Consider the following 14462-nt stretch of genomic DNA (forward strand, 5'->3'; position numbering starts at 1 on the left):
GGCCTAGGGCTATCAAATTTGGTATGTAGAGACATTGAATAGTCTTCTACCAAATTTGTTCAAATTATGCCCCTGGGGTCAAATTTGACTCTGCCCCGGGGGGTCACAAAATTGAACATATGCTTATATAAGCCTATTTTGTGAAAACTTCAAAAATTCTTGTCCATAACCATTGGGCTTAGGGCTACCAAATTTGGTATGTAGTGACATCTAAAATAAACCTCTACCAAATTTGTTCAAACAATGCCTCTGGGGTCAACTTGGACCCTGCCCCGAGGGGTCACAAAATTGAATAAACGCTTATAAAGCGCCTATTTTGTGAAATCTTTAAAAATCTTCTTGTCGAAAACCATTCGGACTATGGCTACCAAATTTGGTATGCAGTAGCATCTTATAGTCCTCTACCAAGTTTGGTCAAATAATGCCCTTTGGGGCAAATTTTACCCTGACCCGCGGGTCACAAAATTGAACATTATATACGCTTATATCTTGCTTATTTTGTGAAAATAAAATATTCTTGTCCGTAACTCTAGGACCTAGGGCTACCACATTTTGTATGTAGTGAGATATAGTAGTCCTCTACAAAGTTTGCTAAAATTATGCCCCTGGGGTTAAATTTGACCCAGCCCAGGGGGTCACAAAAGTGTACATGTGCTCAAATAGGGCCTATATTTAAGTATTTGCACATGCTGAGAATGTTTGTTTCAGCCTTTTTTCAGCAGAGGAGCGATACAGGGCCATCATAGCCCTCTTGTTTAATAATTAAGACGATAAATGGTTTAAAGCTGACGTCCTTGCTTCTGGAAAGCAGAATTGTTTAGGCATAAATGACTACTCTTTTTTGTTAGAATCAACATTAATGCATTATTACTTTAGCAAAGTTGAACTCTTTAAAAACTCGATGACTGGGGGACTAAATTTTTCATGTTTGTTGTTTACAATTTTCTGAATATATAAATGTTAATGGTGTACAAATGCCATCTCTCTTTACAGGGAGATGGTGTTTTTTCATAAATATCCAGGTTATTTTGTATAAATAAGACCACATAACAAATTTATATAGTATAACATGAATTCTGAGCTATACATCTATGATGATGACATTATGTGTTTCGCTGTAAAAAAAATACAGAGAAAATAGACTACAGCTGCATGTCACAATAGTTGTTAAAGGGCATTTTGACAGTATTGCCCCGAACTTTTGCCCATTTTGAAGGATAATCTTATAAAAACTGATTCTTGGTTTAGCATGCATAGGGGATGGAGGAGCATTTATTGAAGCCTTTTAAAAAAGTTGGGTCAATATTGTGGAAAATTGAGTTTTAAAATGTATACACGATGCCTTAAATAAGTCAAATTCCAACAAATTCTTTGGTTTTTCATTTAAAAACAAGAGATGTGTTTGTCAGAAACACAATACCCCCTACTGCGCCGCTTTGAAGCCATTTATTTGACCTTGAAGGATGACCTTGACCTCACCACTCAAAATGTGCAGCTACATGAGATGCACATGCATGCCAAATATCAAATTGCTATCTTCAATATTGCAAAAGTTAGGGCAATGTTAAAATTTTCAGACGGAAGGACAGACAGACAGACTGACGGACAGTTCAAAAACTATATGCCACCCTACCGGGGGCATATAAAACTGTGTTCTTAATTTGTTTATAGGTGTTATTGGTGTCTCCACAGTATTGGAATAACCAATTTACACTTAAGGCTAAAACAGGGCTGATCCATTATATTCACCACCAGGTTCATTTAAATGCTTATTGGGTCAAACATGCGGCGTGGGGATACGCGTCTGCCTCTGCCGCGCCACTTCTAGTTACAATTGTTGCCTGCACAGTTGACCATATTTAGTGTTTTGGTTGCCCAGCTAAAGAGTATTGGCCTGGCCAGAATAACAACATCTGGAATAAAGTTGCCTAGGCTAAAATATAAAAAATATCTGCCAGAAGTACTGTATGGTTGCCATCATCAAATGCACAGAAAGAATTGTTTTTCAAATTCAATCAAACTCTCCACTTATTCCATCCTGCGAAACCCTTTAGGTGTCTCAATACTGGTATTAGTTAACCCCACTGAGGGTCATATGACTTTTGTCTGTATACAGTTTGTGACTGCCTGGCTTGTCACTATAATGTTTTTTTTTTTTTTGGGGGGGGGGGGGGATCTAGGTTGATTTTACTATTTCTTATATTACACCGAAGAGTTTTCCCTGTACCACTGTACAGTGTTGTTCGATTGTTTATGGTATAGAACCTAAACATATGGATTAAATCTCAAAGTTTGTCGCCCTGCAGAACATCCGCAATGTTGTACCGGTAATTAATGCAATTTAAGAAATACCGGTTCTTTAAGATTGAATAATGGTGTTGTTTACACTTCAAGAAACAACTAATTGGCTTTCTAAACATTTAATTAACATTTGATATTTTGTATGTAATGACAACTAATGTTTAACAATAACAGAAACAAATATTCTATTATATTACTCCTCAGAGATATTGGTCCTTCTATATCTATATTATCAGTTAATTAAGTGCAAATTTAATGGTGTGTAACCCGAACTATATTTTCGGTGTAAAATCTTCCGCCTAGAGGCGTTAGACATATCCTTCCACCAAATACACCCGAGAGACGATCGCCGATATGGCGGAATTGTCCGAGGTGTCCCGATTGTGCACGTTCATCCAGGATCCCGCAGATGCTTGCTGCCAGACGCTCAAGTGCGACCCAAGCGCCCAGTTTGGTACATGCCGCGACGCCCTCAGCAATTGCGCGTCCTATGGCACTTACATCTGCGGCGCACAATACAAGGACTGGGCCACGCAAAACTGCCCGCAATACTGCGGTTACTGTGGAAACAGTGGGTGTTCTGATTTTAGTTTGTTTTCTGGTTCCATTTATATTTAATAAATCAAAACTGTTGACCATGGGCAGTGATTTGATATGTTATTATATCGACATGTATTACATTTTAAGGATCATTCAAATTTATGTTGTGTTACATATCACGTGCATAATGTTTTCATTATAAAATCAAGTGCATGGTTGTGTCTCAAGTTATAAGAGATCATATGTATATGTAAATCTTATACGGGTTTTATGAAACGACTGAGTTGATACATAAACATGATGATTAATTGAAACTTCATATGCAAACAAGAGTCTCACATGACCACAGCACGTTTTCCGTTACATTTCCTAATGCACGTCATCGAATAAAAATGTATTTTGAAACTTGTAACAAACTGCACAGGCTTCATCATGACATACTGACACACGTCTCTCTATGTACTCGGCAGACACCAATCCTCTGGCGGTGACGGCCGCCCCCGATGGCACGTGCAAGGACAACATCCCCAACTGTGTTGAATACGACCGAAGCGTCTGCTCTGACGCTATGTATCAATCGTGGGCCCTCGCTAACTGCCGAAAGACGTGCAACCTCTGCTCAAGTAGTTTTCCCGACTTTCTCCTCCTATATAAAACCTCAATTCACGCTTCAATTCTAAAATGAATTAACGTTGATATTAAAGATACCTGTATTTGGTTTTACACATATTTCGCGCTTTAAAAAGATTTTATTTGAAATGTCGGATCTATTGTGTGAGAGTTTGGTCATATTTTACATTGAATAGACAGTATTTATTTATATGCGATAAATATTTAGAACAATACTGTTTTTCAATTTATTTTTTCAGTAATATTGTCATTTTACGGATACATTTTCCCTTTAGGCACCGGAGCAGGCACCAACACCGGAACTATGGGAGGTAAAAACACGTGAGATGTGTGTGCGCGTTATATGTGACTGCATTTTAGACATGAAACTTGAAGTACGTTTGTTGTTCTTAACGCTTGACGCTGACATAAACATGCAATGGCTTTGTAACAATGCTTTTGCACCCGGATTAATGCTTGTTGCTTTTTAAATTGAAACATTAACTGTGCAAACAGCATCACAAAAATGAAACCTCCATAATACATCAAGAAATTTCGCGATAGTGCTCTTAGTATTTTTTCATCTTTCATGCTTATTATCAAAGCTTTGCCAACTCTGTATATTTATACTGTTTTCTTTAACGCTTGATTCCACGTGTTTTATAATGAACCACGTGTGTAAGTGCGTGCATTTGATGCATCATGATGCTATCTTGAACAATAATACTGTTTGAAACATAATACCGTTCAACGACAAAACGTGACTTAATGACATAATGACTATTTACTAGTAATTAGGTGTTTGTGAATTTTATTTTTGTGTGTGTCTTTTCAAACTGTATAGTATAAAGATTCCATCATGTTTCTTTTTTTTCATTTTGACTTGACAACAAAAAGCATTTACACTTTTAACAAAAAGGGACGTTAAAGTTGTATAACGTAACCATTGATTCCACTGTTTCAGTTTTTGTCATTAAACGGCTATTGTATATTATAAATTTCAAAATTGTATCATGTATGTTTACTTCATTCATACATTGCTTTGTGAAACGTTGAACCATTGTCGCATGGTTCTGGAAAAACTGGGCTTAATGCATGTGCGTAAAGGGTCGTCCCAGATGAACATGTGCAGTTTACATGTATGGTACATGTATTTTGCTTTAAAAAAAGGTTTTCTAAACACAATGCAGGACTGCACAGGCTAATCTGGGACCACACTTTACGCACATGCATTAATCCCAGTTTTTCCAACCCACAGCTCATGCTTACGTATCTGCTTCACAGTCACTGGAGCAGTCGTCACAGGTTTGAACAAATTTGCTTTGCATAACCCATCGTTTTATAAACTGGCTCAAATTTCTCTGAAAGCTCCACTTCCTGCATACTTAAAAAATGACACTTAGCGGAAATCTGTTTTTATTGAAATTTCGGACGAAAATCACACGAACACGAAAGCGCCTAATTCAATTTGGTATGTAATAACGATTTGGTAATTATTAATTGCGTAGTTTATTAACATATTACAGTCGGTCATTCTTCTACAGTCATCGAGTAAATGGATACCAAACATACAGAACAGTTCAAGTTTATGCGCACCAACATGAATTTCGAACATAAATAAGTGCTTTTCTTGCAATTGAAATATATTTCAGGAAATAATCGGCACTTACTTTCATGAGAAATGATTTCCTTACACAAACATTAATTAGTTTCAGTGGACTGGAGCTTTTACTATACCTGCCAGATTACTAACGATACTAACTATAAAGGTGTATAACATTTCGTGACGCAAGTTTAAAATAATACATCTTTTACTCACAAGAATATCAACAAATTAAGGCAACGTTTCTGAAATTAATACTAATAATACTTATTATTCAATTTAGTTGTCAAAATTAACACAATTTCTTTCAAAACACAGGAACGAGTAATTTTTCAATTGAATGTTAAAGATAATTGATCAGAAGAGTGCTGATAACCGTTCCTGCCATCGTGGTTACATATTAAAATCAAGAGGGCGACAATGCGATGATACGATGGTGATAGTACGATATGACTATCGCATTATCGCCATTGGACTATCGCGTTGTCACATTGTCGCCATCGTACTATCGCAGTGTCGCCATCGTACGATCGCATTGTCGCCATCGTACTATCGCGTTGTCGTGCTGTCGTCATCGTATTCACGCATTGTCGCCATCGTACTATCGCATTGTCGCCATCGTACTATCGAATTGTCGCCCTCTGGATTTTAATGTGTAACCACGATGGCCCTAACGGTATTCCGTAGAAGAGTAATTTATGTGTAAGTATATCTGGTATAGTTAGTATCGACTGCATCATACAGTGTGCACGCGTGCTAGTTATTTTCTGTTTAGGGCACAGCTTTCAGTCTCTTATTGTAGATATAGACCTATCAGCAGCTAAATTATGTTGTTTCTTCCATCTTCATATTGTATTATTTTGCTGCACAAATGTATATATCTTGTTTCAGTATTCAAACTGTTCTCCTTGGATCATTATTTATTATTTAAAAACAAAATACGTTTAATAATCATGACAAAGTAACAAAGTTTGTATTTTCTACTCGTTGTTTAATAACGCGAAAATTATGCGCTTGCCCCTAAATTTGTATTTTTTTTTCAATGTGTATTTAGCTCATCTGAGCACGAAGTTCTTATTGTTAACTTTTATGTTTGACGGAGGTCACTTATTTTCCTGAAATGTGTGTGGTGAACACTTTCAAAATCTTCTCCTCTATATCAACAAGGTCTACATGTTTGGTATTTTGCATGTTACATTGTATAGTGGTGCTCTAGCAAGTTTTCAATCATGTCCGTGTGTACAACATTGGCCTTAAATTTATATAAGAGAAAAAAAAATTAATTTGCTAACTATAAATCATCTGCATTAAAGCCTATCTATTTTGTCTTTAGAGGCATTTAGTGATGTTGTAAACTGTTTTCAATTTATGTCCGCTGCGATCAAAACTGACCATGTCTAAAGAAATCCCTTAGTGTTGTTGACTTGAATAGATCTTTTATATTCGCTTGCTCGCTTTAGTTTGTTATAACTGTTTGCTCGAAAACAATTACCGTATCAAGTGTTTGGGTTAAACGCCCATGACTGTTTATCGTATATATTATGTAACCCCGCGTATACTGTGTTCCACATTCAGGTACAGGAACTGGCTCTGGCGGAACGATCTTTTGCAAATATTACATACAATTTTAATGTGTTATTTTAACTTTCATTTTAAAATACTGCAAAGGCATCAAGTTTTGTGTTACAACCTCCATAGATGTCAATCATATGTAATATGTTAACCCGCCAATGCTCTATTCCACAATTCAGGTACTGGAACAGGAAGTGGTGGATCGATGACAGGTTCGAACACTATTTAATATGCAAAACATGAATTAATCCATATGTGATAATGTTTGGCCATTGTTTATTGAATTAATGCATATCCGATATTTTAAATCATGTTGTATAAGGAATGTATACATATCCAATAATTTATATCCCGTTGTATAATGAATTAATATCTATCTGATAATGTATATCTCATTAAAAAATAAAGTAATAGCTTTCCGATAATTTAATCACATAGTATAATGAATTCATTCCTATCCGATAATTTATTTCCTATTGTATAAGTTCACTCAGACAATTTTTATTATAAAGCTACATTAGCCTGTTATACTATATATAGTTCTAAAAGAAACGTTATCATGCATTCGTTTAGATGAACAATTCAATACAAATCATATTTGATAGTAACATTTAGTGGGTATAAGGCTACATGCCATTAAGTCTTATTTACCGTATTTTTAAGATTATTAAAGCCATAGACACATGCCATTAGAAATGACTACCAAATATGAAAATTAGATTTTATGTTGGACATGTTCATTTGATGTATAACTATAAGAACATGTGAAATATACATTTATGCTCACGAGTGAGTTTTCAAGTCTTAGATCTATAACACATTCATATGTATTTTTGAAATACCCTTTAGATGGGTTACCCGCCTTTGACCCAGTTATATATTATACATAATATTAGCTATTAGCAAACACCCAGCTGTTCATTGAAGTTTGGTTTGATACTTGCCTTCAGTAAATGAGTGGCCTTTTAATTGTTTTATTATTACTTGCTTGGCTCAATATTTTTGAGTATTCAATGAACATAATTATACCAATTTCAGGAGGTGGAACTGGCACAGGTTCAGGCGGAACTATTATGACAGGAGGTAAGAACACACACAGCATACAACAAATAATACATGCAAAGTTTGACCAATTACTTATGAACATTTCAGATATAAATTATACCACGTGCTTGCGCTGTAAAATAAAGTTCTGACAATAACCAAACTGATACAAACAGTTAGCGTTTCACATGAATTTATTGCAATTAATCCAGTCGAGTGTTGTGAATAATTCATGAACATAATTTTGATCGATGTCCATTGAAAGTATGTTACACATGTGTCAGCAATTATTTGCGAAGACATCCTTCCATCCATCAATCCATCCATCCATCCATCCATCCATCCATCCATCCATCCATCCATCCATCCATCCATCCATCCATCCATCCATCCATCCATCCATCCATCCATCCATCCATCCATCCATCCATCCATCCATCCATCCATCCATCCATCCATCCATCCATCCATCCATCCATCCATCCATCCATCCATCCATCCATCCATCCATCCATCCATCCATCCATCCATCCATCCATCCATCCATCCATCCATCCATCCATCCATCCATCCATCCATCCATCCGTCCGTCCGTCCGTCCGTCCGTCCGTCCGTCCATCCGTGCGTCCAACCGTACGTAAATTCGTCCAGCAATGTATTTTGTACCCACGTACGCTGATATATTAACTAGGTTCTGGCACGTGCCAAGACAAGCTGACTAACTGCCAGGAATACACACAGGCGGCCTGCACGGGACTTTACGTGGACTGGGCCCGAGAGAACTGTGCCAGATTCTGCAATCTCTGTGGTGAGTTTTTTTTATTAGCATTAACAACTACTATCTGCAAAACGAAAGATTTGAGCCGCGCTCTGTGAAAAAGGGTTTGAATGCATGTGCGTAAAGTGTCGTCCAAGATTAGCCTGTGCAGTCAGGGACAACACTTTCCGCCTAAACTAGATTTTTGCTAATAAAATACTTTCTTGAATCGAAAAATATCATAAAAGCGGAAAGTGTCGTCCCTGATAAGCCTGTGCGTATTGCACAGGCTAATCTTGGACGACACTGTACACACATGCATTAAACCCTTTATCACAGAGCACGGCCGATTTGTTTAACTATCCTTATTCGTAAACGCTTTTAATCAGCATAACAACTTTTTGCAAACAAGTTTCATTTTCATATGCTTTTGCTTTGACAAGTCAAGAGTTAACCAAAAGGAGAAAATGCATACTTAACAAAACAAAACATTTTAACAATTTAAGATCGTTTATTGTCCCACACTTATAAAGGATCTGGATCGGGAACAAGCGGAAACATGACTGGATTCCAGACAGTGGCTCCCGGCTCAGGGGGATTCACCGGATTCAGTAAGTTTCAAATTAGGTCAATGCACTTAAAATAATGTCAATACTACTGTTAGTTGCCTCGAAATGATCTTTTAAATGATGCGTAATTCTTGAAGGCGTTTGAAGACCTCATATTCTTATAATCATTTCCTTAAGTACATGTTTGACTGTAACTTTTATATGCGTGCAGGGAGGTGTTTCCTTAAAAAGATGTACTCTAATTTTATATCAGTTAAATGGTATATGTGTGTCTTTGAAATACGCGAAAAGTAATACGATCTTGAAATCAAATGGCGTCATTTTCGTCTGGTTTCCAGGCGGGGGATGCATCTACAAGGGCAACTACTACGGAGCCGGGGACACGTGGACGGACGGATGCGACTATAACTGCTCGTGCGAGAACGGCCAGACCGGCTTCTACAGATGCACTGCAAGGTAGTTTTGCCGTACAGACACACATTGAGATGTTTTTATAATGCATGGTTAACAAGAGGCATACCGACTATAATTTTAACGAAATACACTATGTTACTCGAGATGGTTGACTGTATGTAGGCCTGTATTCAGACTAACTGCAAGCCTAGAACCATTAATGTTCTCTGTGTTAATGTTATGTCTAACTTGCCACCTTTACCACCTTAAATACCATCCAACTTCATTGACAAAAAATGGTTACCGAAATATTTATCGACGACAGAGTATATATGCGCTAAAACTGAAGAATATTTTCTTCTTTCTTAATGGTTATTTATTCTGAAGTTTAACAATTGCTTTAATGAACATGTGCCCTGTTGTTCATTCGTGCAGGATGGTCAATGCTCTTCCGTCGCGACTATTAACGTCAATAGTTATCGAAAATTGATTTTGTTCAGATGTCCGACCTACCAGCTGCCCTCCGGATGTGTATTGCGTACCATACGCGGCGAATGCTGCGGAGTACCAGACTGCACCGGAGGTGGCACAGGCACCGGAATCGGATCAGGCACAGGAACCGGAAGTGGAACAGGTGGATCCATGACGGGTAGGTGATGTTCCGAGTGAGAGAGTTACGGGTGTTATTTCGTTTAAAAGTAACACATGCCGTGTTGTTTTTTATTAGTTATTTGTATACAAACGACGTTAATAAAATATTTTTAAGTTTTTGATTAGTAAATAAACGCATAATATATGTTATCGGATGACGCGGTGTACTTAAAAGGTCGCCGAAACGTTCAAATATATGTATATATATATATATATATAAGCTGACTTGATTAAGAGCCATTCAGACAAAATTTAGGTTTTAAATTATTTCAGTTAAAAACGTGCATTTTAAGGATTTTTAATTTATTGCAATATGTTAATCACGAAAACTACAAGATTTTGTTTACCAGTAATAAGGCTATTTTATAATTTGCGGTCGCTTACAGATTAGGTATGGACTTTGTTTGGTCTTACAAAGGTATTAATATGAACCATTTGTTGTTTTACAATAAAAATGGGCCGTGCTCTGTGAAAAGGGGCTTTAATGCATGTGCGTAAAGTGTCGTTCCAGATTAGCCTGTGCATTCCGCACAGGCTAATCAGGGACGACACTTTCCGCCTTAACTTAATTTTTGCTAAGAAGAGACTTTCTTGAACGAAAAATATCATAAAAGCTGAAAGTGTCGTCTCTGATTAGCTTGTGCGGACTGCAGGCTAATCCGGGGCGACACTTTACGATCATGCATTTAACCCCCTTTTCACATAGCACGACTCATAAATATTTTTTCCCTGTACGAGATTGCGCTGAGCGGCGTATATACATGTTTCATTGTTACTTGTATCATGTACATATATTACTCATAGCATTTGTAGCGACACGTTACATGTATTATAATGAGCCTCGTTTGCATTGAGGGACAGGAACCGGAACTGGCGGCATTAACACAGATTGTATAGAATCCTTAACAATTTTTACCATTTTACACATCGGCTTTAACAAATTTCGATCTTTTATCGAGTAAAATGTTCGAGCAGTATACAAGGTACACATCAACACGTGCTTTAAGAAATACATTTTGAGAAAAAATGGTGCTAAAGAAAAAAGTAACAAAATAATATAAATTTTAAACTGAGGTTTTACAGCCGTGCGTAAAGTGGTGCTGCAATCTCTTGTTTCACATATACACGGTCGATCAAGTTTCCCGCCTGACCTTATAGAACCATGAACACGTCCTGTTCGTTGGTATTCAAATTATGTGTGTGTTTTACCTGTTATTTGCTGATTCTGAAGAAAACAGAGCATACTATTCCGTAATATTAAAGATGATTAGCTGCATACGATTACTAGTAATACAATTCCTATTCCAGTTAACTTGTTTTCAATAATCTGTGAATTTATAAAAATTCTGTAAAAATGATTATTTCGGCTTCGCACAGTTTATTGTGTTATTTGTAGAACGTTTTGAAAGGAAATCGGGTTTTAATGCATACATACGATATCATAGTTCTTGAAGGTACATTTGATACCATTGTAGTCACAGAGAGTTTTCATAGGTTAGCGGCACATAATAAATGTTATACATGTACCAACTCGGTAATTGGTGCATGTGGTACGCAATTAACATGAGCTGTGCTCTGTGTTAAGAGGTATTAATGCAAGTGCGTAAAGTCTCGTCTCAGATTAGCCTGTGGCAGTCCGCACAGGCTAATCAGGGACGACACTTTCCGCCTAAACTAGATTTTTGCAAAGAAGGGACATTATTTAAACGAAATAATCATAAAGCGGTAAGTGTCATCTCTGATTAGGCTGTGCGGACTGCATAGGCTAATCCTGGACGACATTCTACGCAAATGCATTAAACCTCCTTTTCACAGAGCACGGCCCAATGTATGCTATAATCGGTCTTCATTTTTATCCTATCATATCAAGATTGGTAATATCATGCACCCAATAAATGAAACCCTTAAAGGGGCCTTTTCACAGATTTTGGCGTTTTTTAACTTATTCATTAAATGCTTTATATCGATAAATGTAAACATTGGATCGTAAAAGCTCCAGTAAAAAATCAAGAATAAAATTAAAAAAAGGAAAAAAACATTGCCCGGACCAGGTTTCGAACCAGTGACCCCTGGAGTCCTGCCACAGTCCTGAAGTAAAAACGCTTTTACCTACTGAGCTATTCCGCCGAGTATATATATGTGAAGTATTTTATACCTTATATAAGCAATCTTCGTAGTTTAACAAAATTTAACGACAAAAACAGAACTCTCCAAATTATTAAATCGTTTCGCGTTGCAACGCTTTATAGTTTTTAGGTTTTAAAATCGTCAAAAGATGCATATAATGGCTATATTAGACCATGGTAAATGTTCAGTATTACTGTTTCCTCACAAATATCATAACTAAAACGAAAATTTGCGAATCTGATACAACTTTTTTAAATTTTGTCAATTTACCAAAGCGTGAAAAGATCCCTTTAAGCACGAAGAGCAGTGACTCAACGCATGCTATGTATGATAAATTGTATTTAAAACAGTGCCTTTAAATATAAAGTTAGCATATACGTGCATTAGGTCAATTACTTTAAGTGAAGTTATACGATCGTATTATCGTGAAGAAGCTTTCAATACTTAGGCATAAAAAATAAGTCATTATCGTCTTTTATGTTTTACAAAAAACAAAAACACCATTGTGTGTGTACGCATTTAAGACATATATATATATATATATTATATGTGTGTATCAAATGCAGTAAGTTAATATATCGTGGCGGACGTTCGTTGCAGGCTCTCAGACCGGATGTGCCTACAAGAACACGTTGTACCAACAGGGCCAGCAGTGGAAGGACGGCTGCCAGTACAAGTGCACGTGCACGGATGCCTCTAGCGGCCAATACTCGTGTGCTGCGCTGTAAGTAACAACAGCGGAGTCTCTATGTTCAACATTTTTCGTCCACGTTTCAAAATCATAATGAGTCGCGCTCTGGGAAATCGGGGTTTAATGCATGTGCGTAAAGTTACATCATAATCGCGCCTGTACTGTCCGCACAGGCTAATCAGAGACGACACTAACCGACTAAACTGTCGGGGTTTAATGCTGATCTGGGATGACACTTTACGTACATGCATATAACTCCCTTTTTTCAGAGTTAATCTTAAATAAATCTATAATATTATGTCTGCAAAAACGAATGCATATGCACGCTCAGACATAGACATTTGCAAAGAGTGAACAGTTACCAACATATCATTTTTCCTTTCTCTTTACGTATTGCATGCGTATTACGAGTACTGCAATTTTGGTTCACATTTTCTGTTGTTGTTTACTTGCTTTTCATTTGACATGTATGTTTGTAAGTGTTAATTTATATTTTACTGAATACTAATTGCCAACTATTAAATATTACAATGAGTAGCATATGCCAACATTTTACTTGAAAATTTTGACGCAACGTGTGTTTGTCGATGCAAAATGTTCCTCATATATGGAAGGGTTGCTGGGTGCGTCGAAATTTACGCGCATACATGCATACTGACGTTGATGCGGCGACGCCCATATACCTCTACGGAACCGATACTTTCATTTTTGTATGATAACAAACTGGCGATTATCTGCGTTAACCTTAATCGTTGGTTTGATATGGTATGGATACTTCCAATGATAAATAATATTCTATCTTTTTAATTAGAGACAAAACTTTAATTATTTTGCGTTGATGATGTAAATGTCTTGTCCTTTTGTCCTCCAGGTGCCTGACCTGGAACCTGCCGCCGACATGTCACCTCGACCAGCCGGCACCGGGCAAGTGCTGCCAGACCCCCAACTGTCCCGCTAACGTGGTCCTCAACTACCCGCCAGGTTATGTCCCGGAGTAGACGCTCTGTTCCATAGCTCTCTGACCTGATGACTTGTCGACGCATGCGCGAGCATTATCAAGCTCATTTCTGGTCAGCAGACGACTTTTTTTTCAAAGTGCGGACGCCATTTTGTGTGAAGCATCTGATGCAGCAGATTCTGTATCCAGGAACTCTCTTGTTTGTTTTGTTAAACATGTTTGTTTTGTATTAATTTGTCTAATCATATATGGCAATAGTGTGTGCCTTAATTCGAGTTAAGAGCTGATGATTTGTATTGGTTTTGTTTTGAACTTTGTGTAATAAAATACCTTGCAAATAATTTATCCATCGTGTTTTTAAACCGAAACAAAACCATTCCTGCGAATTTCAAGCTTCAAGGGGATACTAAAATTACACAAAACAATTAAATGGAGAAATGAACGGGATATATACAAAACAGGGTATGTTAATGTCGAATGTCAGACAGGCTTTCCCGGACAAACACATCCCATCTAATTCGAGAATTCTTTCTCGATCGGAATAGATCAGTTATTATTTACGTAACGCCTCACAGGTTCGACCCCCACTAAAATATATTTTGCTTGACACATCGAACCCGAGGTTAAAGGGGCCTTTTCACGTTTGG

At 37.2% G+C, this 14462-nt stretch overlaps 1 protein-coding gene and 1 long non-coding RNA gene across 2 annotated transcripts in view; one reads left to right on the forward strand and one right to left on the reverse strand.

Annotated features, from left to right (window-relative positions):
• The window catches only part of LOC127844344 (uncharacterized), a 66781-nt gene extending 52633 nt beyond the window's left edge, over positions 1–14148 (reverse strand). The window contains exon 1 of the long non-coding RNA XR_008032678.1: positions 13881–14148. This is a non-coding gene — a long non-coding RNA (uncharacterized LOC127844344). The remainder of the gene's footprint in view (positions 1–13880) is intronic.
• The window catches only part of LOC127844332 (uncharacterized), a 46595-nt gene extending 32439 nt beyond the window's left edge, over positions 1–14156 (forward strand). Inside the window, 11 exon segments of the mRNA XM_052374440.1 lie at positions 2686–2872; positions 3312–3464; positions 3747–3782; positions 6805–6837; positions 7664–7708; positions 8361–8477; positions 8960–9037; positions 9334–9451; positions 9889–10037; positions 12767–12890; positions 13729–14156. Coding sequence (XP_052230400.1) covers positions 2686–2872; positions 3312–3464; positions 3747–3782; positions 6805–6837; positions 7664–7708; positions 8361–8477; positions 8960–9037; positions 9334–9451; positions 9889–10037; positions 12767–12890; positions 13729–13855 — 1167 coding nt within the window. The 3' untranslated portion in view covers positions 13856–14156.
• The last annotated feature ends 306 nt before the right edge of the window (positions 14157–14462 follow it).

The sequence above is a fragment of the Dreissena polymorpha genome, chromosome 9, assembly GCF_020536995.1.
Source record: "Dreissena polymorpha isolate Duluth1 chromosome 9, UMN_Dpol_1.0, whole genome shotgun sequence".
NCBI classification, from domain to species: Eukaryota; Metazoa; Mollusca; class Bivalvia; order Myida; family Dreissenidae; genus Dreissena; species Dreissena polymorpha.